The 27,973-nt window shown below is 40.4% G+C and overlaps 1 protein-coding gene across 1 annotated transcript in view; it reads left to right on the forward strand.

Moving 5' to 3' along the window:
• Pon3 (paraoxonase 3) overlaps positions 1 to 15,943 on the forward strand; it is a 35,042-nt gene extending 19,099 nt beyond the window's left edge. The window contains exons 4-9 of the mRNA XM_005082911.4: positions 2,431 to 2,596; positions 6,866 to 6,992; positions 10,781 to 10,981; positions 12,784 to 12,865; positions 13,067 to 13,195; positions 15,750 to 15,943. Coding sequence (XP_005082968.1) covers positions 2,431 to 2,596; positions 6,866 to 6,992; positions 10,781 to 10,981; positions 12,784 to 12,865; positions 13,067 to 13,195; positions 15,750 to 15,908 — 864 coding nt within the window. The 3' untranslated portion in view covers positions 15,909 to 15,943. The remainder of the gene's footprint in view (positions 1 to 2,430; positions 2,597 to 6,865; positions 6,993 to 10,780; positions 10,982 to 12,783; positions 12,866 to 13,066; positions 13,196 to 15,749) is intronic.
• Positions 15,944 to 27,973: the final 12,030 nt, after the last annotated feature.

The following is a 27,973-nucleotide window of genomic DNA, read 5'->3' on the forward strand; positions in this document are numbered from 1 at the left end:
TAAATCCATTTCTCCTAGTGTATCTTCAACACTTGAGATTCTCTCTTCCATCTCTTCTATTCTGTTGGTAATACTTGTATTGGTAGTGCCTGACTGTTTGTCCAGCTTTTCTATTTTCTGCCTTTCTTCAGATTGTGTTTTTTTTAATGTCTCTATTTCAGTTTTCAACCCTTGCAGTGTTTGCATTGCTTCTTGCAATTTTCTGTTTATCTTTTCGTCCGTTTGTTGCCTTTTATGAATTTTTTGGTTTGTTCTTTCTTCCATTTCTTGCATTTTTTGGTTTGCTTTTTGTTCCATTTCTTGCATTTTGTGCTTTGTTTCTTTTTCCATTTCCTGCCTTTTTTGGTATGTTTCTTCTTCCAATTCTTGCGTTTTTTGCTTTGTTTTTTCTTCCATTTCTTGCACTTTTTGCTTCATTTCTTCTTCCATTTCCTGCCTTTTTTGGTTTGTTTTTTCTTCCAACTCTTGCATTTTTTTGGTTTGTTTTTTCTTCCATTTCTTGCATTTTTTGGTTTGTTTTTTCTTCCATTTCTTTGAGGGATTTTCCTATATCCTCTCTTAGGGCCTCTATCATTTTCATGAAAGTGCTTTTAAGGTTGTTCTCTTCTGCTTCGTTCGCATTGGAATGTTGGGGTCTTGCTGGTGTGGAGTCTCTAGAATCTGGCGGTGTCATATTTGTTTTTCTGTTGCTGACTGTGTTTTTGTATTGTCTCTTTCCCATCTCTTCTTCTAGTGGGTGCAGAAAGAGCCCCTTACTGGTCTGGGGACCAGAGTTCCCTTTTGGTGGGTGCTAGCAAGTCCAATAATCTGGTGGTTCTTCTATTCCTTGTCCAAATGCTGGTCCCGTGGGTGGAGAAGAAGAACAGGAATTTGGGGTGCTTAGCCTCCTACCTGGTCCCCTGGACCCTATGCTGGGTCCTGTTGTACCTGATCCAGAACAGCTACTCCCCTGGTCTCCCTGCCTCCTCTGGTTTCCTGGTCTCGTTGGTGGGAGAGAAGATCTGGAGTCTGGGGTGCTTGGCTCCCGCTGGGATTGGGAGCTCTGTGCAGTTCCCAGGCGATCTGCAGGCACTGGAACACACTGGAAACAGGGAAGCCGGCCTGTTTACCTGATGCTGCCAGAGGAACAGCTGCTTCCCTGGACTCCCCGAGGAGGAGGATTTTAAGAAAATCTTGAAGGAGAATGGAGAGATGGCTCAACAGTTGAGATTACTTAATGTTTTTACAGAGTACCTGGTACAGTACTCAGAACCAGCATGGCAGTTCACACCTCTCTAAAAACTTCAGTTTCATGGTATCCTACACTCTCATCTGACCTCCAAGGACATCAGGCCTCCGTGTGGAACACATGCATGCATGTACTCAAACATGCATATACATAAAATAAGAATGACTAAATCTTTTCAAAACACTTGAAGATATGGATGGGTATGAGCAGAGATTACTGGCCACCCTAAAGTGAGAGGGCAATTGAAGGACCGATAGCTTGATGTATTTGCAGGGAAAAGAGAAGAAAGAGAAACAGGGAGAGACAGCAGAGTAGAATGGAGAGTATTAGGAGAAAGAGGCTGGTCTATTTTTAGTTAAATCCGAGTGATGGGGAAGAGATGTGACCATGAAATAACTGTTGACTTATTTACTTATTTTATACTTGATGTAAAATAAACCAGCCTCAATGTTTGACACAAGAAATTGGGGTATGTTAAAGGTTCAGTACCTTGTGGGTGTCTGCTGTTGACTGATAAATACTTACTCACATTGGTAGAAAGGGTGGGTCACTGTCCAAAGTACTAGGACAAACATTTTGTACTCTTTGAAGTAGATTCAAATTAGAATTCCTATAGGAAAAAAATAAAGCAGAAATCTTTATGATTCTAGCATCCTGCGCTGACTTGTGGCTGATGTTATTTATGGCTACGTAATATAAGTATTGGAGGGAAAAGAACAATGGAATTAAAGCAGATACCCATTATCTATGCTTCATGGAAGGAAAATGTCAGATATCAAGATTGGAGAGATCTTAGCCAACATAAGTTTCAGTTGTTTCATTTTATAGACGACCACCCTAAGATTTAGGCATACCAGAGGACTCAGAGAAAGTAACACAGCTTAGTCCCTGGCATTGTAATCTGTAGCTCAACTCTTTCTATATTAAAAATGCTTCATTGTCACAAACATGGCTATTCCTGTACTCATGGCCAAGGTTGGGATGACATTGCTGACTCCCTGCCCTCAGAGTGAAAAATCCTCCAAACTGAAATGAAATGCAGAACCTGGAACATTTCTGTTTGGCTTTGAGATTTGGGCTTCCATATGAAAATGTCATTTAAATAAGCATGTGTGTTAGACTGATTCATTTAAATATGTGTATGTGTGTGGACTGGTTCATTTAAATATGCATATGTTTGTATGCTGACTCTGTTTCTAAAGGGATTAAAATATCCAGGCATGCCAAACTTGGCACCAGACAAACTAGGAAGAATTTTCCTGATGGATCTGAATGAGCAAAACCCAAAGGCACAAGCGCTGGAAATCAGTGATGGCTTTGACAAAGAGTCACTGAATCCTCATGGGCTCAGTACCTTCATCGACAAAGGTAAAACACAAGGGCCTAAAAACAAAGGGGATGGGGGAAAGAGTTGTCATAGATCCTCTCTTCTCAGTATCCAAGTTAAGGGTAAAGGACAGGTCCTAGTCCACCAAAGAAATGTGCAACCTTTGCAAAAATGTTAATGTTTACAAAACATTTTAAAACATTGTTCTAAAGAAGAGTGGGTAGGAGGGATGGAAGGAAAGCACTCTTCTTATTTGACTCCTGTAACCTGGTTGAATACTGTTCAGTGAAATCAAGCATATAAACTAAAGGCCTTTTGAAAATAATAGTATTATACTCAAAAATATCATATGGGAAAAAAATAGGTAATTGAAATTATGGAACTTGGAACCATGATTTTGTACCTAAAAATACTGCTGAGATAGTGAAAAAAGCCCAAAGAATGACAGATAATGTCTGCAAAATAACAGATCTGGTTAAGAGTTTGTACCCAGAGTCTTACAAGTTGTCTTGGTTACTGTTCTGTTACTGTGGGGAGATACCTTTACCAAGGCAAGTCGGGGAGGAAAGGAGTTGTTTGGTTTACACTTCCACATCACTGAAAGAACTCAGACAGGGCAGGAACCTGGAGGCAGGAGCTGATGCAGAGGCATGGAGGAGTGCTGCTTACTGGCTTGCTCATCATAGCTTTCTTACAGAACCTAGGACCACCAGCCCATGTTTGGTACCACTCACAATGGGCTGGGCCCCTCCCACATAAATTACTAATTAAGAAAACGCCTTACAGCTGGGACCTATGGAGGCATTTTCTCAGTTGAGGTTCCTTCACTTCCAATGACTCTAACTTGTGGCAAGTGGACATAAAACTATCTCACACACAACTTAATACCCAGAAGACAAATAACCCAGTTTAAACATGGACAGGTATCTGAATAGACACTTATCCTTTGAAAGTATACAAATGACCATTAAGATAGACACTTATCCTTTGAAAATGACCATTAAGATGTAAAGAGGTATTTGACAATTTTTAGCCATTTGAGAAATGTGAATCAAGTCAAAAGAAGTCACTTCCTCATATCCACAAGGATGACAATAACAAAAGAGACACAATGCTGGGTATATGGGTCAGTGGGTAATAGCACTTGTTCTTCAAGCATAGCTGCCCTAGTTTGAATCCTCAGCAACCACCTAAAAAGCCAAGTGTGGCTGTTTATTCCTGAAACTCCAGGATTGAGAGAGGAGGCACATGGGTCTTCAGAGTTCACCAACCAACCCTTGTAACTAAAATAGTGAGCTTTAGTTCAGCCAGAGAACCTATCTCAAGGCAATAAGGCAGAGAGCAATAGAGGAGGGCACCCAGTGTCCTGCTCTAGCCTCCATATACACTCTAGTGCATGCAGTCCACATATATACATGTGCACATGCATGAGTGCACACACACACACACACACACACACACACACGAGAGAGAGAGAGAGAGAGAGAGAGAGAGAGAGAGAGAGAGAGAGAGAGAGAGAGAGAGAGAGAGAGAGAGAGAAGCAAAGATGTTGAGAAACTGGGCCCCTTTGCTGGTGGTATTGTGAAATAGTGCAGCCACCTTGGCAGCTTTACTCTGTGGTGTGTGATCAATGAAACCGGAAACACTTCTAGCCAAATATTCCTGCACAAATGTTCATCGCAGCATTTCTCCTGGTAACCACATGCCCATTAACTGATGAACGAACATGCAATATAATTTACATGATAGAGCATCATTTGACAATAGAAAAAAAAAGATGAGCTGGGGTGTGTGCTATGACGCAGATGCACCTTGAAAATGCTATGCTACATACAAGAATTCAGTCACTAAACATCACTAATTGCATGATTCCATTTACATGAAACATCCAATAGGCAAAACTGTGCAGACAAAATGTAGACCAGTAGCTGGCAGACTGGAAAGAGGGGAAATGGAGAGGAACAGCTAAACAATGAGGAATTTTTTTTTGGTTTTACGAGACAGGGTTTCTCTGTATTGTTTTGGAGGCTGTCGGTCCAGCCTGGCCTCGAACTCACAGAGATCCGCTTGCCTCTGCCTCCTGAGTGCTGGGATTAAAGGCATGCGCCACCACCGCCCGGCAACAATGAGGAATTTCTTTGTGGGGCTGATGCAAATATTCTGGAATTAGGTGGTGTTTATTACTGCACAACTCTATGAGTATACTAAAACTCACCAAGTTTTACCTTTTGCAAGACCAAATTTGAAGACATGTAACTCATATCTGGAGAACTTCCCCCAGAAACAAATCATATATTATCCACTCTGAAAATAACAATCTCTGAGACATTTTGCTTGGTCATAGCCCATAATTCCAAATCAATTTAAATTTAATATATGTATGAATCCATTGAGCATGTGGGTGTCATTGTATGAAGGGGGCATTTCCCTCCTCCAGTGTTTTTTTTTCTACTTTACTTACTAGCTTTTTTTTCCTCCTGGTATATTTCTCTAGGTATATTCACCATAAAATGTATTAATGTGTTCATTACTGGAACCTGAGAGTCAAGTACAGTGACTAAGAGAGACTAGGACTTGAGCAAGCAGGGGTTCAGGGAACATGTGAATATGGATAGTGTGGGGGCAGGGCGGCTCATAAATACATCACTTAATAAGATGGAGAATCCGGAGTGGGGAGAAATGCAATGCAGAGCTGACTTGACTTACCAAATGGCTGCTTCAGAGTTAGAAGCCAGGTGTTTTCACTTAGCTTGTGTCTTTTATGGGGTAAAACTTGGGAACCACATTGTACTTAACCCCCCCCAAACCAAACTTTCTTTGCCTGCCTGACACTGTGCTGGCTAACACACTCCATGAGAGCCGATGTAATAAAGTGGTCAGACTAACCTAGACTATTTCACTGTATGGGATGTTAGAGCTAGGGTTATCAACAGCTGGCATTCTAAGATGGCATCAGTTTATGGATTAACTGCCAACCACATGTGTAGGCTTCCGGAATTTGGATATATTATGATTAGTGGCCCATTATATTCATTTAGTTGACTTCCTTAATTAAGGGACTATTTCACCAAACCAAAACCTTACACAGAGAACTGTCAGGTTAGAGAGAGGAGGTAAAATGAAGTTATCTTCACAAAGCCTCTCTCTCTTCCATGAAAAGAAGAAGATTCAGTAGAATCCTAAGAATGGGTAAAACCAGGGCAGCATGAATGATTACCATACTGTAGCCCACAAAAGAGTCTGTTTATTTAGGGCCTGAAACCCAACCCAGGTCTGTTGTCAAAGGCTGGGAGCTATAACATAGCAAGATCAGCCCAAAGGAGAGATTTACCAAAGGAGCCACTCCCCATAATTTGCACAGAACAGCCCAATGTGTTCAGGGGCCCTGAGTATAAATTTTGCATGCCAGGGCTCAGACTTGCTCCATTACCTGTGTGGTGTCTATATGGAAGAAGTGAATAGGAACAAATACAGAACAAGTTCCACAGTGTGAGGATGGGACTGTCCCTTCAAAACTCAGTAAAGGCCTCTGATTTCAATCTCTTTCATAACAGTTGACATTCCGGAGTGAAGACAGGAAGGTAGGGACATTTCTGAGGTTGGTGATACCCAGAATCAGCTGGTTTGTTTCCTTTGGTATATTTACATTACATGCCCACAGAGTTCACTGTGTTGTCACTCAACCTCGGGTATTTGACTAGTTCTACAAGTTCACCATTTAGGTGGCAAATAGCTATTGTTTATTTTAAAGCATTCGAGTGCCGTGAGATCCTTGGACTTTTGGTTGAAACATAGACATTTGTGACACGCCCCTAGAGATCAGCTTGCTTTCAGTATCTTACTGAAAGACCATCCAGGGAAACTCTAAGTGTTCACCTCCTATTGTAATTCTGTATCTTCCCCTGAGAGAGGGTATGCTGGTGAGGCAGAACAGATCATTGCACAGACACCCATACTTTGCTCTGTTCCTCAGTGTTGGTAAAATTACTGGGTTACCCTCTATTTGAGTTTCAGTTTCTTCAAAAACAGGAGAATCTAGCTTTGTGTTAATGACTCATCTAATGGACATGTAAGACACCTAAAGGAAATCCTTGCACAGTAGTACATGCCTGCATAGTCCCAACCACTCAGGACTGGAGCCTAGAGGTTGAAGATAAATCTGTGTAACATAGCAAGAGCCTATCTCAAGACAACACCAAAGCCTTGGGGGATGGTCAGGTTTTTAAAGAAGTCTAATAATAGTGGCAAGAAAAGTCAACTTCTTAGGAATGACATTTTCCTTTGACATTATACCCACCCACCCCATTTAGACAACACTGTGTATCTTTATGTTGTGAATCATCCTCACATGGGTTCCACTGTGGAGATATTTAGATTCGAAGAGCAACAACGTTCTCTCATCCACCTGAAAACTATAAAACATGAACTTCTCAAGAGGTATGGAATTAAAGCCTTGCGTATGTCTTTGTATTTGGCACCTCCTCTGTGTGCATTGTTTTCTTTGGTTCAGCAGGCATTCTTAAGCATTTGTTTTGCAGCAGTGCTTTCTTCTAAAGCTTTCTGGAGCTTCCTGTGGTGGGACCCCAGTAGAAATTGCCGTGCTCAGTATTGAATGTCTCTATTATTTTCCAACTTTTAGAAAGCTCTTTAATCCTATAAAGATGCTCAATTAGATTCCCAGCTCTAATTCCAACCTCTTTGCCACAGCAACTCAATACTGTGCTCTCTTTAAACACCTACTCCCTCTTCCAATTGTCTGGGTAGGTTGTATTCTCTGAGCCTTACCCACTGTGAGTTATAACCAACCTCCAAATGGCTTATTTCTTTGTATCCAACTTTTTAAAGAAGAATTTGATTTTAAAAAATCAAACAAATAAACATGTGGGTACCTATAAAAATTACCTTTATTAAATGTGTTTGATTATGTACCCAGGATTATGTCAAAATATTTTAACTGAATTTAGTAACAAGCAAGAGTAAACTGAGTCTTGTAGAAGTTGTGGGCCAGGTAGGTTGCCTCAGTCTGTTTTTTACTGGCATAATCTTCATGGAAGCCTGGGGTCCATCCGTTCCAAGTTGTGTTCTTGATTTGCAATGATCTAAATCATTCTTACTGAATTTATAAAATTAAACGTTTAGTGGATAATCAATTTCAAGTCTTAAACAATAAAGGGTCTTTCTTTTATAAAGTAAGCATATCACTAGGTTCTGGGACACAGTGGACCAGAACCTCACAGGATTTCTGGGGAATGGGATAAGTCACTTAAGATATGCCTCAAATTCACAGTAAAATGAGGCCCTTTCTCTTTGGCCAGGCTACCTTAATTGGTGGGTTATGAGGAATGTATGACCTCACAGGAGGAATCCTAGAAAACACCTGATATAGGGAAGCATTATGAGGGTGTTCAGTCCTAGAAAACTTAAGTCAGAGCTAAGCATGAAATAAAGAAAGGAGAATGTTATGAGTTGAATTAGGTCCTACAAAACTGGAAAATATTTCCCAAGCCTCCCAAATTCCACTGTTCTAAAATTTTATATAAAAATGTGTGTTTAAATTCCTAGGACACATACTTCAGAATGCCACCTTACTTAGAAAACTACCTACAGAGGTAACTAAAGATGAAGCATTACTGTAGTATGATGTAAGAAGGCAGACAGGTATATAAGAATGACACATAATGATGGATCTATATCGATACTGGAGGGAGAGGTCTCCAAGCCAATGAATGAATGCTAGTTGAATCTGGAAAAGTCATAAAACAGGTCTTCCCACAGAAACTTGGTAACATGGCTCTGCTAATATGGCTCTGCTAACTCCTTGCTCTGTAGAACCGTGTTGTAATAACTCTTACTCTGTAGAACCATGTTATAATAACTCCTGTTGTTTTAATCCATACACTTGATGGTGGCTTATTATTACTGACCCAGGAAATACATACATGGGGAAGCTTCAGGAAGCCCTTTTAAGTCAGCCATTACTAAGTGCAGTTATGACACAGCTTGAAATCTTGGAGTTACCCTGAAGAGGCAACATGAGCCTCGTTTCACAGTGATGTAAGACAGAAAAGAGAGAAAAGTTGATCCTGCAACCTCATCTCATTTTAGTTAAAGGTGCCCCAGGGGGCTTTCTCCTCCTTACGCTGTCCACTTGTACACACACCAGTCAAACCCAGTAGTATCAGCACTGGGTTTCAAACCCAGTGACAGCAGCAAGTCTGTAGTGGGAGGCCAGAGGCCAAGACACAAGGTAAGGCAAGGGGAAGTGATGCCCGTGGGAAATCTGTCAGAACTGATTGAATCTGCTCCTTCTTGGCAGTGGAAATAGGCAGGTGAGGCTTTAAGGACCCAAGGAGGAGCTTGAGAGGGACCATGACACACACAGTGAGCAGCAAGTACAATTTTAAAATAGAGTCTCACAGAAAGAAACTAAGGGAATTTAATGCAGGGTGACAGACAACACATTAATGTAATTTATGGTGTCACTAGAGATCTTTCGGGAGAAGGAGCACTTAGGATGAGTCAGGAAAGATGAATAGGCCAGCGATAGGGGACATTGCATGAAAATTGCAAAATATTTCTTTTCCTCATCCAAATTTCCCTTTCCTAAAATTGTATTTGTTTAAAACAAAACAAAACAAAACAAAAGTGCTTTGAGTTCATGTGATAGCTTAGTGGGTAAAGGTGCTTGCTTGAAAGCCTGATAACCTGAGGTTGATCTCTGGGCATACATGGTGATACATGGTGGAAGGAGAGATTGGATTTCAGCAAGCGGTCCTTTGACCTCTACACATGCACTGTAGCAGATATGCTGGAGAGCTCTTGGATACACACACACACACACACACACACACACACACACACACACACACACACACGCACACACACACACGCACACACACACACTTACATAAATGTAAAATACCTTCCATCAGTCTTTTTAATTTCAAGTCACATTTCTTTTCTTTTCCAAAATACACATGCATTTCTGACTTAGTGGTTATATTATAACATTAAAAACTTTCTTGAAATAAAGAACAAAAAAGGCTGGGTGTGCTGCATGTATTTCATGCCAGTGCTCAGGAGGCAGAGGCAGGCAGATCTCTGAGTTCAAGGCAGCCTGATCTATAGATCTAGTTCCAGGACAGCCAAACAAGGAGGAGGAAGAGGAGGAGGAGGAAGAAAGAAAGGAAGGAAGAAAGAAAGAAAGGAAGAAGGGAAGGAAGGAAGGACAAAAGGAAGAGTATCACCCATTATCCTACCTGCTTAGAGAAAACCTAAAATGTCAAGATAGACTTGAGTAAGCTATGACAAGAAGGGATGCCTATGGGTCAAAGCTCTGTGGTTTTCTTTTATTTCCTCACTCAAGGTGCATGTGTTGATCAGAGCTTAGTGTCATATTGTCCTCACTTAGGGTCCTAAGAGGACCAAAATAGTATACCCTCAAAATAGTATAAAAATTGCTTGTTACTATGAAAATACAATGGATCAGTCATTGGTTCTCCAAGTCTTTGACTGAGAAGCCACACTTGGGGCCTGGGAAGATGACTCAGTCAGCAAAATGCTTATTCAATAGGCATGAGGGCTGGAGTTTGATTCTCAGAACTCATGTTAAAAAAAAAAAACAAGAAAGAAAGAAATGGCTGCACATGGTAGCATATGCTTATAACCCCAGTGTTGGGAAAGCAGAGACAGGTAGGTCCTTAGGGCTTACTGCTCAACCAGCCTAGCCTATTTGGGGAGTTCCAGGCTGTCAAGAAACCTCAATAATTGGGTAGATGGGACTTGAGGAACTACACCAGACATTAACCTCTGATCTGCCCTCTGTAGACACACATGTGCATATACACACAAATACATACAAGCAAAACATGCCATTTACATGACTTTTTTGTCAAAACAAGTCACAAGGCAGTGCTTAACTTTAAGAATTAAGACTAATTCTAGAGGAAAAACAAGATACTATATCTATCACAGAAAACATCATTAGCATCTACAAGTCTAGAGTTTGTTAGTATACATATTCATTTTTCACTAAAAAATCATAAATAGCCAAAAGAAAACATGTGGAAGTAAAATCTGAACATTCTATGGAGCTAGTTAATGCATCTAATTCTAGTCTATCATGTAAAACTGAGGAACATGGTAAGCTAGGTAAATATTAGTGTCTTTGTCAATAATCAAGATATTCCAATGTCTTATGAGTTTCTCTCCCTTTTTCTTTCTAGTGTGAATGACATTGTGGTTCTTGGACCAGAGCAGTTCTATGCTACAAGAGACCACTACTTTACCAGCTACTTCTTGGTACTTCTTGAGATGATCATGGACTTTCACTGGACTTATGTTCTTTTCTACAGCCCAAGAGAGGTCAAAGTAGTGGCCCAAGGGTTTAGTTCTGCCAATGGAATCACAATCTCACTAAATCAGAAGTATGTGATTTCAGAATAGTTTTTCCCTTTGCCCTTGACACTTTGAGGAGCAACTTGCCTCAAGAGCTTGCTTATGTTCAAGCAGTCAGCATGGGAATGTAGAGCTTAGATGTACCTAGGATTCATACGAAAAATGTGATCCTAAAAACTATTTATTTGTTCTCTTGAATTTCAAGTCCCCTCCAAAAAAAGAGAGAGACCAAAAAGTATGGATGTTGTTCCAAATTCTTACATATCTAAATACACTCTTTTCCAACATTCTTTCTGAAAGCAGGATGGATATGCAATATCTTTGCCCCTTATAGTCCCAGAAGGTATTTAACCACGTATATAAGGTCATATTAACAAAAAGCTTTACTTAAAGAGAGAAGTCTGCTTTAGTGTAAATGGATTCTTAAGTGGTCTAAGAAATAAAAACCTGGAGTCAGATATAGAGGAAAATGCTGAGAGATCATAGAGAAAGAGCAAACCACCGCCACACCTTACCTCCTTAGTGTATCAGCAGACAAGAGTTTCTCCCTGCTTATATCCTGTTTCTGCCCAGCTAGCTCACTTCGACCTCGAGACCTTTATGGTTAGTTAGTGGCAAGCTCCATTCTCTGACCCTCAGAAATGTTTTATTTGTACAAGCAAGATACCACCACACCTTAGACATATGATGGTGCACCTGATTTATAAAATTCCATGACTACTTTTAAGAAGCATGGAAATGTGAGATAATCTCTTGTACATTGTGAAGATGTGTTTTTGTCATGGTACCTTCTGATTGGTTTAATAAAGAGCTGAATATAGCTGAATATACAATAGCTAGACAGGAAAGGATAGGTAGGATTTCCTGGGAGATAGAGGAAGTGGAGAAAGAATCTAGGATTGGATTTCACGAGGAGACTCAGAGCAAGTCAGACATGCCATACTAAGAAGAGGTAACAGAGCCATGTGACAGAATGCAAATAAAAATATGGGCTAAGTAAATTATAAAAACGAATTGTAAACAAGCCTAAGCTAAAGGCCAAGCTTTCATAATTAATAGTAAGTCTCCATGTTGTTATTTGGGGGCTGACTATCCAAAGATAGTCCAACAAGAAAGCTTGCTACATGAAATTTTACAAGAGAACATCCCGGGCAAATAGTTAAGACTTAAAGGCTTTTCAAACAGAGAAATACTATGAATAATATCATTTAGATTTGAAATTGTGAGTGGAGATAATCCTTGTAGAAAATTTAGGCTAGATGTAGTGGTACATGTCTTTACTGCCAGAACTTGAGAGGTAGAGGCAGGAGAATATATGTGATTTTGAGGGCAGCTTGGTCTACATAGTGAGTTCTAGGACAGCCAAAGCTACATAGTGGGACCCTTTCCCAAGAAAACAAAACAAGAAAAAGATGACAACAACAAAATCAATGCCTGTAAACATTTTTCCTGTTCTGAAAACACAGTGTGATTGAGCTTTGTGACCATCCCATAGTTATTTCTAGCCCCAAGTTAGGAAGTATGGACTCTTTAGCCTTGGAAGGATATTCTTACCTCATTCAACTGACAAAAACTGTAACTCCTAAGTCATAAGATTGAGACTACATGTCGTCTACAAAACTGCTTTTCACTTCATGGTCACATTTCACATTAAAAACCTGTAGACATTTCAATAATATTAAAAGTAACACCCTGCTACCTACTTTTATAGTATTGGAGAAAAACATCTCAGTCGTCCTTCAATGTGAATCATTATATTTGTTCTCCAAAAAGAAGACATTGCCGTATTTCATTACTACTTGCTGAAATGTAAGCATTGCTTATTTTACAGGTATGTCTATGTAGCTGATGTAACAGCTAAGAACATTCACGTAATGGAAAAACATGATAACTGGGATTTAACTCAAGTGAAGGTAAGAGTTCCCCAGTCAACACACACAACAAGACCTCATACTTGACTCAGGAATGTTCTTAAGGATCCATGGCTATTGACATTTTTTAGAGTGTAACCACAAAGTCCCCTAAAAATACCAGTGTTCAGTACCAAGAAGAACTGGTAGGAGGGGAAGGACAGAATATATTGAGATGTCTTCACTACTTTCTCTTTGTTGAAGGTCATCCACCTGGGCACCTTAGTGGATAATTTGACCATTGACCCTGCCACGGGAGATATTTTGGCAGGATGCCATCCTAACCCCATGAAGCTATTGAACTACAACCCTGAGGATCCTCCAGGGTCAGAAGTAAGTACTGATATATGAGCTCACAGGCAAGTCTGCAAAAGTGAACATTTGCTGAGGTGATGTTGAGGGGATTTATGTGGATCACATTTATATTCCAGAACGTAACAAAACTTTTATATAAAAAAGTAGAGATATTAGCAGTTTAAAGAGATGGAATTCCTAAGTCTTTTTCAGCCACCAGGAGCCAATGTAATGTCACTGCCAGACAGCAGGTCCTAATTTCACAAGGACTTTCTTTGCTATGGACAGTAACGAGGAAAGATGAGCTGATAGTTTATATTGACATGGATGGTCCTCCTGTGTTTCCAATAGAAGACAAGCTCTGAGAAGATGCTGCATTGAAGCTGAGAGGGAGACATGTATAGAGCCATCTCCATTCACACCACTGAGCACACAGCCTGCACCGAGGGTTTAAATAACTGGAGACTCTGAAGTAGATGAATTTTTGTACTGGGTTTTGATAGGAAAGTGTCCAAAAGTGTTTTCTTTTAGAGATTGTTTTTAAAATTTAAAAGTATATTTTCTAAAGTGAAAACCATTGCATTATCTATAGCATTTAAACCAATTGCATAAGACACTGCATTTCTATGAATACAAACTTTGCATAACATACTTGCTATTCACCCACCAGCCTTTTTATATCGCTGATGCCTGTTATATGGAGTGATCCAAAGTAAGGCATACGTTTATGTAGTTTTATTATTATACTATGTTTGCACAAAAAATAGTCAACATAGTCTGACTTTGTCTTAGATTCTTTAGAAATTAAAATTTTACACATACACACACACACGCGCGCGCACGCATGCACGCACGCACGCGCGCGCGCACACACACACACACATACGCAAATTTAATCCCCGAAGTGCAAACTAAGCCTAGAATGAGAAGAACCATTACCCCAGCTAGCAAGTTACCTGCTCTTATTCAGGTGTACACCCTGCTGCCGTCCTAGACAGACGGAGCTTCCCTACAGCCACAGCGGCTGCTTTAAGTGTGTCCTAGTTAGGGTCAGTAATGCTGAGATGAAGCATCAGGACCAAAGCAACTTGGTGAGGGCAGGATTGATTTGGCTTAACTTCAGCATTGCTATTCATCATCAAAGGAAGTCAGGACAGGAGCTTAAACGGGGCAGGATCGGGGAGGCAGGAGCAGATGCATAGGCCGTGGATGGTAACTATTTACTGGTTTGCTCAGCATATCCGCTCAGGCTGCTTTCTTTTAGAACCCAGGACCAGCAGCCCAGGAATGGCATCACCCACAATGGACTGGGACCTCCCCCATCAACTGCTAATTTAGAAAATGCCCTATTCCGGTTATTGGTGGTGCAGCCCTTTAATCCCAGCACTAGGGAGGCAGAGGCAGGCAGGAGGATCTCTGTGAGTTCAAGGCCAGCCCTTTTCTACAGAGAGGGTTCCAGAACAGGCTCCAAAACAATACAGAGAAATCTTGTCTTGAAAAAAAGGAAAGAGAGAGAGAGAGAGAGAGAGAGAGAGAGAGAGAGAGAGAGAGAGAGAGAGAGAGAGAGAGAGAGAGAGAGAGAGAGAGAATGCTCTACACGCTGATGTTATGGAGGGATTTCTCAATTGAGATTCCTTCCTTTCAGATAATTCTAGCTTGTATCAAGTTGACATAAAACTACCCAGCACAAAGGGAATGCAAGTATCATCATGAGATAATTGAAAACTTGTTCTGTTGTCCACATACCTATCTTCAACTTTGAATACCTTGTTCATTCTAAATAAGCCTTATCTAGCCACAGTGACTGACCACTCTCCCCTTAGACATCTTGAGCTTTCTGCATGAGATCCAAGCTCCTTTATTTTCATGTAGCAAACTGGAAACATAGCTGTTGGAGCTTGGAATGAAAACAAAAACAAAAGGTAACAAATAAAAAGCAACCTGAAGCTTCATTCTGCTGCAAAAGATCAATAAAGGGAACCTTTGCTTCATGGTTGGTTTTCTTTGATTCCATCTTTGTCATCCACCATTCCCACCCCGACCAGTGAACTTTATCCACGTTTACTGATTAGCAAAACCAAGCTTGCTAATTCTGGGGATCAATAACAACCCTGGCAGGGGTGCCCAAACTCCTGCACTTCCTGTTTCCTTGCTGCTTCACAGACATGGTTCCTCAGCAGTGAAGACTGCCACCGTTTTGGCTAGCAGGTTGAGCTAGCTGACTGGGTGTCCCTTAGTTATCTTGTTCCAGGATTCTGCCCTCATGCTATAGGCTTAGTCAAAGGCACATTCACAGTCAGAGAATTATTGCCCACTCAGGAGATAGACAAGCTTCTTTTCTAGGGATGCCAAATTATCAAATTCCTGATGGTCTCTATAGGTGAATTTGATTAATGTTAACAGCTAGTCTGTTTTAGTGTGAAGAATTGTTGGGACGTTAATACCTTTGTTAGGAGAAAACTTAATTCAGATAAACTTCAGATATTTTCGCTTATTGGTTTCTGGAAGTGTGTATTTGCCCTAGAATTATTAGGAAGGGAGTGACCTCTAGATAGCTCTTCTTGGATGCTAATGAGTGATCTTCTCTTGACAGGTACTGCGGATCCAGGATGTTTTGTCAGATAAGCCCAGGGTGAGCACACTCTATGCCAACAATGGCTCTGTGCTTCAGGGCAGCACTGTGGCTTCTGTGTACCACGGGAAAATGCTCATAGGCACCGTGTTTCACAAAGCTCTGTATTGTGAACTCTAGATGTTTCTCAAAAGTTTTCATAATTTCATATTGGACAAAAGTGAAACTGTAATTGTATGCTAAATGGAGCTGTTAATTGTTTGCAGTTACCAGGGGGAGTATGTGTAGGGAAAAAGGACCAGCCAAAGAAACATGCCCTGAGCAAAGCCAAAGGAACACACTTTGGCCCTGGAATCAGAGCCAGTGAAAGAACTACACCCTGGCCCTAAAACTAGAGTCAAAAGGCTAAAAAGGACCAGTGAAAGAAACACACTTTGGCCCTGAAACTATAGCCAAATCTGACCCTAACCCTGTGCAGAAAATTAGCCAATCCTTGAGCAGGAGATTAAAATCTGACCAATCCCCATCCTGGAAGCCCTATATAAACCCTGAGTCTGTTCAGTTCTTTGTGCTACCAGGCTGTCTTCTGCCACTGTGACTGAGGGCAGCCACCCTCCTGGATTCTTCCCTCCCAATAAACCCTTGGATGAGCATTGGGTGAAGACCTTCTTTTGTGGTGGAGCAGAGACAACCCTGGGCAGAGCAGAGTGAACAGGGCTGTAACATTTTGCTGGGGAAACCATCCCCTGGCATAGCAAAGTTGCTACAGTTAAACTCTGCTCTCAGATAGATCCTCAGTTATGGGACACCCAAAACCTCTCTAATCATTGACTACAAAACCCTGCGAAATATATAACCAAGACTCAATACCCACTTCCACTTCAAAGTCTCAGGGGACTTAAACTTCGCTGCTCTGACTTTCTAAGAAACATTTTTCTACACCCCACTCTTCCCCATTTAATATCCCTATACTTACAGCTAGAAAAACCAATGGAGCCTACTGCTTGGTTCAGGAGCTCTAACTTATCAACTCAGCACCAATTGCTATTCATTCTTAAACTCTCCTTTCCACTAATCCCTCAAAAAACTTATTTCTCTGTCAGTGACCTCAAGAATGCCTCCTTTTCTATTCTTCTGCACCCCCAGTCACAAAATATCTTTTTCTTTGCTGGGACTGACCCAGGCAGTTTCTACCCAACTCACTTGAACAGTCCTATTTCTGAGGGAAATAACTGAACTGATGAGGCAGCTAGAACTGTGACTCTCAGGGGCCTGGGTCCCCATCACATGCCACAAGACACTCTCATTTTATAATCCATGGCTCCGTCACCATCTCCAGAAATTTTATCCTATCCATAATAGTCAGCCTTTCTCCCACTTTTATTAAAACCTATTTACAATCTACTTCTAAGGAACTATCCTATCTAAATACTATCACTCTTTCTTATAAAGTTTGTTAAAATTCTAAGCCTACCTGCAGGCATCGGAGTATCCCTTTCCCCATTTGTCAAGCCAGGGGATCCCGCTCTGGACCAGACTGGCAGCTCAACTCAACTTCTCCCACAGGCCTCCAGTTTAATGCTTCAGATACCTTTTTTTCCTAGTGGATACCTTCTCAGGATGGGTAGAAGCTTTTCTCCCCACTAATAAAGATCACAAACAATTACTGATCTCCTTTTTAAGGAGATCATGCCCCATTTTAGAGTTCTAACCTCTCTTCAATCAGATAATAACCCTAAATTTACCTTTCAATTCTAAAAACTTTCGCCAAAGTCCTTAGTATCCCATATCTCCCACTATCCCCAGTCTTCAGGCAAAGCTAAACAAACTAGTCATTATTTCAAAAATATTGTTATCAAAATTTCCCAAAAACTACATACAGATTGGATAAAACTCCTGCTATTGGCTCTCCTGTGACTTAGAGCCCTTCCAAAGAAGCCCCTCCTCATCCCTCTTTCTTTTTGACAGTACTGATCCCACATCTTTGTCATACCATCTCTTGTTTCAAACCTTAATCTCTATGTATCAGTTATTAAATAATGCCTTGCCCAACTGCTTTGAAGAACATTGGCTGTGCGTCCCTCCTGGGTCAAACTCACACCCATTTGCAGCCTCACCCATTGTCTTAACAGACTTTCCTACCTTGCCACTTCTAAACTGCTCTGAGCCAAACACTACTACCACCCTTATCCTCCCCCACATCTCTGTCTTCAGTATCGCAGACTATTTTAACTCCTCAGAAACACACCTTGTGGACACTCTGGATTCTACAGATTAAAATAATACCACAGTGCTTAGTAGAACACTCTGGATTCTACAGATTAAAATAATACCACAGTGCTTAGTACTACCACACAACCCCTATGCCCAAACATTCACAGTGCTTTTCAATTCTCTGTGGCACACAAGTATACCACTTCCCACCTGCTAGGTGCTCAGGTACCTTACATCCTGGTGTTCCTTTCCCCTAAATTAGGGGTGGTACCTGTTGAAGAGCCCTTGTCAATTCTCATCACTAAATTTATAGCAACACAGCATGACATGAGCAGTTCAAGTCATACCCTTCTGGCAACCCTGGGCATGACTGCAAGTATAGCCAATGGAGCAGCAGGACAGATTAATTCCCTAAATATTTATCATAGGCTTTCCTCACCCTTCAGTCTATCTAAAACCTTGCTTCTATGTTAATCAATCAGGTATAGTAAAAGTTAAGATTCAACAACCTCAGACAGACCTTCAAAAACTTAAGTAACAGCTTGATGTTTCTGGCCAGTGGATCACTAATAATGCAATATAAAACTGGATGCTACCTTTCTAAAACCCTCTTCTCTCTCTTTTCTTAATCTTACTAGTGGCACCCTGCCTTATAAACTTCTTGTCTAGATTCCAACAACAGGTTCAAAAAAATCCTAACCAGACTTTCAACCAGTTGTTGTGACAGGATTACCAGCCCCTAGCTAAGGAAACAGAGAGCTGCAACACCTGGACACATCCAGACAAAGAAGATAAAGATTGTCCCATGAACCTTGATGACCCAATTCAGCAGGAAGTAGCCTAATGTTAACACCATGCCTTTTCCAAACCTCAGTTGTTTTATTAAACAAAAGGGGGGAGATAGGGGGAAAGGTCCAGCCAAAGAAACACCCTGAGCAAAACCAAAGAAACACACTTAGGCCCTGCAACCAGAACCAAAGAAATATACCCTGACACTGAAACCAGTGCCAAAGAAACACACTTTGCCCCTGGAATCAGAGTCAGTGAAAGAAATACACCCTGGCCCTAAAACTAGAGTCAAAAGGCTATAAAGGACCAGTGAAAGAAACACACTTTGGCCCTGAAACCATAGCCAAATCTGACCTTAACCCTGTGCAGAAAACTAGCCAATCCCTGAGCAGGAGATTAAAATCTGAACAATCCCCACCCTGGAAGCCCTATATAAACCCTGTGTCTATTCAGCTTGTGCTACCCGGCTGTCTTCTGCCTCTGTGGCTGAGGGCAGCCACTCTCCTGGATTCTTCTCTCCCAATAAACCCTTGGATGAGCATTGGGTGACGACCTTCTTTTGTGGTGGAGCAGAGATGACCCTGGGCAGAGTGAGCAGGGCTGTAACACTTTTGTTGGGGAAACCTTCCCCTGGCATAGCAGAGGTGTTACACTCAGCAGTCTACTCTCCTGGGAGCAGAGCTGAACTGTAGCAACTTTGCCTGGAAACCTTCTCCTGCTGGAGCAAAACTGCTACACTGGACAAACATCCCCAGCTGGAAGTCCCTCTCCTGCTGGAGCAGAGCCCATACACTGGGAAGCCTGAGGCAGGATTGTAAGCTGCTATGCTTACTGGGGCCTGTGGTAGTCCTTGACTCCTGGGCTCCAGGATACCTTTCTATCTGAGCTGTGTAACACTCAGTATTCTGTGACTCCTGACTGCCAGAATACCTGTCCCACCCGATCCATCCAAAATGCCTACAGTATGTATGGCTTTTCTTATGGAGAAAATAAGTACAGAAATTTCTGTCTATGACATTGAGTCAAGTTAGTCGATCATCCAGAAACCCAAGTGTTCTGCTTTGTTGAGTATCCCTAACATTCTGTATATGGTGGGATGCATAGGCTGTGAACACTGAGGTCTCATGCTCACTTAGATTTGTATCTTTTGGTAACTGCTTACAAAATTGCCTTTCATAACTGTGATAGTCTGACTCTGCTGCAGCCCAGACTAGTGAAAAAAGATAATGTTTAACTACTTGCAGTTCTTACTTTGTTTTCTTTCTTGTGTGGGACACCATCTAAGCTTGCCTTAAACTTTGTTTTGCCCCAAAATATAACCAAACAGGGAATGGGATTCTGGAAATTTAACATAGACAATCCTCATCAGCTAGCTTAGTGCAAGTTGCGCTACTGTGTTTGTTTGAATAAGACTTCATTTACATTATGAGTGTCACTACTCTTCTTGGCTCTGAATATAAAATGGGCCTTGGGACAGCTATTTTCAGCCATCTCCAGCTTTCACTACTTGTCAACTCAAAAAACATTTAGTAAGCACTCCAGCTGATTGGCATCAATGCATCTAAAATTAGCATGGTCAAACAGCGTTTCCTAAGGACAAACCTAAACTTGATTTGATTAGAAAAAATAAAGACATCCTTTTCTTGATAAAAAAAAGCAACCCACCACCAACACCAAAACGCACACAATGATGACTTCTGTCAAATCATTGATGAACATCAATGTACCCATGCTCCCTTTTGCAACTTCAGTTAGTGATTGATCATCAACACCACCCCTCAAATATGCATCTCTTCTGGTGACAGGGAATTAAGGAGCCCTTTTTACATTTTAAAGAGCATTCCTTAGTTAAAAGTTTTGCAAATAGTTTTGCACCAGGATAAAATGGTACTCTTTTAACCTTTGTAACCATTTCTGATTTACACATGAAGAGTTTATAACTGTTGTTGCTACAAGGAAGGAATGACACAGCTGAATATTACAGGTGGTTGTCATATTTTAAGTTTCCAAACATAGTTATACGCTATGGAGAGTTAGATTAGTCATTACAGTGTTTGCCTTACAAACATGAGGAACGAAATTTGATCGCCAACGTCCACATGAAAAAAATCTAGGTGTGGTGGTATGTGCTTGTAATCCCAACAGTGGTGAAATAGATTTACTAGGGCTTGCTGACTGGCAGCCTAGCATAGTTGGTGTATTTCAGGTCAGTGAGAAACCCTGACTTAAACAACAAAAGAAAATAAAACGTGGGTGATGCCTACAGAGCAACCCCAGATGTTGTTTTCTGAACTTCACACACATGTATACACAAGCATGCAAGTTTCATGTATGCACAAAATGTAGTTATGAAGAAGATTCAGAATACAAACAGGAATTAAGGCCATGCATACTAATAATTCAGTATATTTTGAATAATAAGACATTTTTTGTCTCTAACCCTCACATCCTCTGAATTCCTTAACATTCGTCTATTAAAGTTTTACTGAACAAAAGAAACTAAATTAAAGCCTAAGACTCCAAAGAGCTGAGTATTCAGCGAAGGTCAGAGTAAATGTAAACTATCCCCACATTCTATTCCAAGAAGCCTAAAAGGAAAGTTGTCTTGGCACTGAGAAAAACAGGAGGAAGAGATTGGGCGGTGGTGAGAAATGATGATCACTTGCCTCCATCATTCAAGTTGGAGCTCAGATTCCAATTGAATGGTCAAAACAGACTTCAAACCCTGAGAAGTCATGAGTAGAATGATAGTTACCAGAGAGCAAGGTTGTAGGGATTTTCTGGGAATGGAAAAGGAATGTTAATCATTGGGTTCTAAGGTACAGATAGAGTGAAGGAGTTTAAGGGTGTTATTACCCAGAGATTGCTAAAGATAACAAAAATGTTCTCATTATTTCAAAAATCTAGGATAAGGGATCTTGAATGTTTTTACCACCTAGAATGGTAGATGTTTGAGGAGACAGATAATTTTATCCTGACTTAAATATTATACAAAGAATAATGCTTCAAGACATCACCCAGTAAACCATACATATGCACATACTAAATTTTTATATAGCAATAAAATATCAAGTTATGAGCTTACTTGTCATCTTAGTGAACTATCACTTACCTGCAGAAACAAATACAGGTCCTTTTGTGAAAACCTTATAAATATTTTCCCAAGGACAATAAGTAGGCATTCATGAAAAATAAAAGAAAAAGTTTACATAAATAAGAACAGAACAGTAGAAACAAATTACAGCATAAATAGGCTTACAAAGACCTTATATTTACTGGAATGATGATGTATGGGATTGGCAGCCACACTTAAAATGTTAAAGAAATAAAAGATAAGCTTAAACTCAGAGAACAGCAAACTAAAAGAATTGACCTAATGGACCTAATACATACGTGGACTAGATAAAATAAAACTCAAGAAATTTAAATCTTAACAATAATGAATAAAAAATTGAAGAGCATTACAATTTGAAAATTGTTCAAATATTTATTCACAAAGACTCTTGCAATATTAGGCATATATTTTTCCCTATTTACTTCCAAAATAACCCAAGATGTCTTTCTTTACTGGACAGTCCAAAAAGAGTGACTTCTACGACATTGACAACCCAAGGCAAATGTCCTTGGATAGTCACCCAACATCCACCAGTGAACTTCCTAAAGGAAAGTAGTATGTTACCTGCTGAGGTTATGCCGGCTGCAGGAAAATGCAAAGTCAAAAGATGTTCAGATAGCAGAATGGATAATCACGTGAATCAAGTAGTAAATAATCTAGACTGGTTTTCAAATTTTACAGGTCAGGTTTTAGGAAATATGTGTTGCATCAGGTACTAAGAGCAAAACAAAAAAAAAAATAGGAAAGAGGAAGAGGGAAAAGGAGAAAGAGAAGGAATGAAATAGATAAATTTAATCAAAGAGGATACAGAACTACATAGGGATAGTGGCATGAGAGACAGTCCATGAGAGAGTGTATGCAACATATGATATATATAGCATGAATAAGAAAAACCCAGAGACAGATATTGGGGTTCAAGCTGAAGATCAGAAAAGCAAAGCCATCAAGTCACTAGAGAGTTCTTGCTTCTACCAAGGCTCAGCATGACTGCAGACTGCAATGCTCTCCACAGAACCTCAGACTGCTCTGCCTGACTGCACTGAGCTCCTGCTTACATTCTCCCTAGTGCTGGGATCTAGGGCGTGTCATCCCAAGTACTGGGATCAAAGGCGTGAGCTCTGTTTCTCTTTTAGACTGATTCACTCTCATGTAGCCCAGGGTGACCTAGAACTTATGGACATTCGTCAATCTCTGTCTCCGAAGTGCTGGAGTCCTCTATGGCTAACTAGTGGCTTAATGTGTGTGTGTGGTTAACTAGTGGCTTAGCTCTGTATTCTGATCTTTAGGCAAGGTTTATTTGTCAGATCATAAAGAAAATATCACCAGAGATATACTTTACAGAGAAATGTAGAGACAGATATCTAAAAGAGACATGGTGCCTAAAGTAGGCTGAGTTACCTTGTGACAAATTGATTCAGAAGAGAAGGTTAGAAAAAAATACTTCAAGTAATCATATTTCAAATTAGAAATACATATCATATCTTGATGAAACTGTAGATTATCAAATCCAAAGACTTTAGAGAAACTCTAAGGTGGAAGGAGCTGTGTTGTCATTCATCAAAATAAATGAGAAAATTATGCCACTTACTGAAAGGAACCCCAGAAAATACAATGACTTTGTAGCTTTTTGTTTTGGTTTGAACAGATTCTCCTTTCATTTTTATTTCTGTGTCTGTGGATGCCAAGTGTGTGTGGAGGCACTCTCAGAGTCCAAAGGATGGCATCAGATTCCTGGGAGCTGGAGTTGCGAGTAACTGTGGACAAAACAAGGTGGGTGCTGGGAACAGAACCTGGGTCCTTTACAAGAGCAGTACACATGCTTAACCACTGAGCTGTTTCTCCAGCTTCTGACAGTGACTTGAAATGGTCACCCTGCAGTAATGGCTCAGCAGTTAAGAGCACTGGCCGCTCTTCCAGAGGACCCAGGTTCAATTCCCAGTACCCATACAGCAGCTCACACGTGTCTCTAGTTCCAGTTCCAGGGGATCAGACACCCCCATACAGACATGCAGACAGGCAAAACGCCAATGCATATAAATAAGAATAAATGAATCATTTAAAAATTAAAAAAGAAAACTGAAAAATGAAAGAAATGATCACTGTATTTGTAATAAAATCTTTAAGGGAGACGCACGGAACTAAAAGGATGAAGGTAAAAATAAACTATAATAATACAGCACTGATTTTAATTGTATTTACTAGATATCAGTACAAACAGAAACTTATATATGCATATATATGTAGTATAAAAATATAAGTAAACCTTATTCAGTGGAGTTAATTTAACACAAACTTTAGCAAACAATTTAGGGCACATTTTTTTCTCACTTACAAAGAACATATATATAAATACTGACTCCATACTGGACAATAATGTATGTTGATTTTCTGGTGACAAATCAACTGAGTTTGGCTCAATTCATGCAAAATTACCTTATTTGGAAATTGGCGGCATTTGTAAGCAACGTGTAAACTGAAGAAGTTTTAGAATAGGAGATGAATGCGAATGCTTCTAGAAGGGGATTTGAGCTGGGCCTGCTGGAATATGCCTGCCATCCTTACACGAAGGCCCCATCAGTTCTAACCTCCTGGTGTTCACATGCCTACATAGTTCCCTCCCCTACCAAAGATGGGTGATCGATGTAACTAATAGATATTTTGCTTGCTCATGAGAACTGCACATCCCTAAAGGTTATTTAATTTAAGAAGCTGTGTTCTGGATTAACTTGTTAATGATGACTTGCACAACTAGTGAGATAGAAAATCAACATATAATGGAAAAATTCAAGTAGCTATGGGAAAAATTCAATGGTAGCTATATGTTTATTCCTTAAGAAGATCAAAAATAACACACACTTAATGAGATGAACAAGAAAATTCTCAAATATATAGTGTCAGAAATGAGAAATAAAATGTGCAGATGGGCACTAGAGACACAGAAAAATTGATAGATTATTTTATATCAATAAATTTGGAAATCTTATGAATATAACTAGAAAACTGTATCTTTATTAATTACTGTTGAATCTTATACTTAATAGAATAAAAACTCAATGCCTAAAAATATACATCTATTTCTCTTTTATTTAAAAGTCCTCAGGGGACCACGTTTTTTTTAAGAAGCGCATTTATATTTATTTATTTTTTATTATGCACTTACCAGAGGACAGCCTTAGGAGCTGGTTTTTTTTTTTTCTGCCATGTGGCTTCCACAAGCTGAAGCTGAGGCAGGTTGTCAGGTTAGGTGACATGCACTTTTACATGCTGGGCCACCATTCAGGCTCCCAGAGGCTCTTCTTGATTTCCAGAGACCCTACTTGTTTGCATCCACAGGAAAGAGAAGCCACACTAAAGGGACTGCTGAGGGAAAGGCTTCAGGGATTTCTGTTTTGTTTCCGGTAAGGTCTCATGTCGCCTGGACTGATTTTGAACTTGCTATGTGGTCATGAATGACCTTGAACTTCTGATTCTCCTGTCACTGTTGCCCAAGCACTTCAACTGTAGGTGTACGCCGCCGCTGCGAATACTGGGGATTGAATCTAGCACCCAAAAATGCACTCTACCATCTCAGTTACATCTCTAAGCCTTGAGGGAAATTCTTTAAGAGGGCGCTTGGCATAAGGGCAGGACTCTTACATGAAAAACAAAAATATAATATAGTACTTCAGTTCAAGCAGGGGTGGGGGGAGGTGGTGAGAGGCCAGGAACTCTTTCATGCCTTAGGTTTTGCAAGCATATTTGCAGAAACAACTACTTAAAAAATATTAAGCCAACATGTGACCACTCAATAAAGAGACCTTGGAGGGAACAATGATTCTTTTCCTTTCTTGTGTGTGTGTGTCTTTTTTTTTTTAATTTTGAGAGTCTCACTGTGTAGCCCAGGCTGTCCTTGAACTCTCAGATTCTCCTAAGTCAGCCACATTGGAGCAAGAACTACCAGTACCAGCCATCACACCCAATCTGGATTTCACTCTCCCTTTATCCTCCCAACTAAAAGTCAGAGGACAGGAGATTTTAATGGGGTTCTTAAAGCCTCAGGATGCAGGTCAGTGGGGAGTCTGTTACAGAGTAAAGTTAGCAGTACATGGCCTTCTTCATGCTGCTGTTCTATTTTATGGGTGGAAGCCAGGTCACACTATCTGTGGTCCATCAAAATGGAAAGAGAAAAATGACAAAAGATATAAAGGAGCAATATAGCCCAGAACCAGAGACGGAATTCATCACTATTGTCCCCTCCCAGTGCTAAAAGCTAGTTACATGGCCATACCCAACTGACAGCAAACAATTAGAGAGAAATGAGCTCAAGCAGAGGTGCAGGATAAATTTCAGTGAATAATACATCTGCATCTCACATTCAGTTCTTCCCTCTCACCAAAGCTCCATCCAATGCCTACCTGCAGCTTAAAGTTCAAAGTCACTCTATGATGTTCTGATGTCCACATTAGTTCCAGATGTGGCCAAGGTACAAGGCTAGAAAACAGAAACCTTGTCTCCATCCCATCCGATTGCAATGGTTGAGTGTGACCTCTAAAGCTACAATGGTCCGTTCTAATAAAATGGAAAAATGAACATATTCAACAGTCTGCAGTACCTAGCAACGAGCCTATGTCATCCCAGAGGAACTGTAATTTTCAACAGCCTAGTCATCATCTATTCTCGAAGGTCCTCTGCAATTCTAAAGTTCCCAATGTTTTCCAGTTCATTATGCTTCAAGGCAGAATCTGAAGGATCTTGGAGAGACTGTATTTAACGGCCTGCTTTCTAGAGGTGTCAGTATGAGAGTCAGAACATGTTTAGGCTGGCCTTCCTTCTAGTCCCTTCTGAAATGCAAGTACCTTGGAAACTCAATAGACAGCTAGGTACTTCCAGTTAGTGTCTGTGCCAACAACGGCACCCAGGTTTCATTTTAGAGCGTCGCTCTGACTTTACTTCCTGGTTTCATGATCCGATTCTTACTTCCTTGTTTACATTGTCTGCTTGGAGACTGTCTGAATAAAGGAGGAGAAGGAAGAGCTTTGCCATTACAGTCAGTAGCACTGTGTCCCTGGTGTTCCTAAGGGGGAGAGAGTGGAAGGGTGCAGGCTGTCACAAAATTACTTCCTGCTATTGAGACACTGAACCATATTTCTATTTTGGATATTTTCTCCAGTTTTTCAGTTTTTTAATAATTTTATTCTACTGATTTTTTTTACAATATGAATACTGAACCCAGAGCCTTGTGCATACTAGGCAAATAGTCTACCCCTTACCTGAGTCCATGGTTTTCTCATGGTTCTCTGACAAAAGCATTAGGCAATACCTGGCAGGCAAACATTCTGATCGTTCTCTGTGGGTGACCTGCTTTTCAAACCATGGCGGGAAACAGTTGTGCAGATGATTTTGTGATTCCCAGTTTTGCCACAAACACATCAGTTCCTCCAAGTCTCCTTTGAACTCATGTTTAAAGAGCTACAGATTCCCACTTCTAGGAATCTGTATGTTTGAGCTCACCTTAAGTGGTTGAAACTGAGACTTCCTTAAATATAGAGACTTACAAAATACAGACATTGCTAGATGATCATGGTGTTTTAGAAACAGACGTTGCTAGATGATCATGCTGTTTTTAGATACAGACATTTCTAAAAAGTTCATGGTGTTTTAGACAAGGAGAGTCCAGGGAGGTCAGTTTTCTGGACTTGACCCTTATTATTAATTGTGTGACTTGGGCCTCTGAGTTTTAGATTTCTATAAATTCGGTTAATATAGTGGTTATTGTTTACCACTAGTAACTATAATTTAATAAACTGAAAACTGAGACAGTAATAGTAACTATACCCTACGGTCGGCAGAAGGATTGAAAATATCAATATACATTAGTGAAAGAACTGTGTTTATTATAGACACTGTTGAATCCTGAGCACCACGGAGATTTCAGAGCTAGCTTTGGACAAGACCATACTTCAAGTTAAAAAAAGAAAATTAAAAGGTTTGAGAATGTCGCTCACTGGCAGAGCGCTTGTGTGACATACATACAGTTGTGGTTCAAACCTCAGCGCTATGAAAGAAATAGATTTTAAGGATCCCTGATGACTGTTCTGACTCATTGTGAAAAGTTTGGTCTTCTGATTCAACTAGGACTAAGAGTTTT

The sequence above is a fragment of the Mesocricetus auratus genome, unplaced genomic scaffold (assembly GCF_017639785.1).
Source record: "Mesocricetus auratus isolate SY011 unplaced genomic scaffold, BCM_Maur_2.0 Super-Scaffold_100019, whole genome shotgun sequence".
Taxonomy (NCBI): domain Eukaryota; kingdom Metazoa; phylum Chordata; class Mammalia; order Rodentia; family Cricetidae; genus Mesocricetus; species Mesocricetus auratus.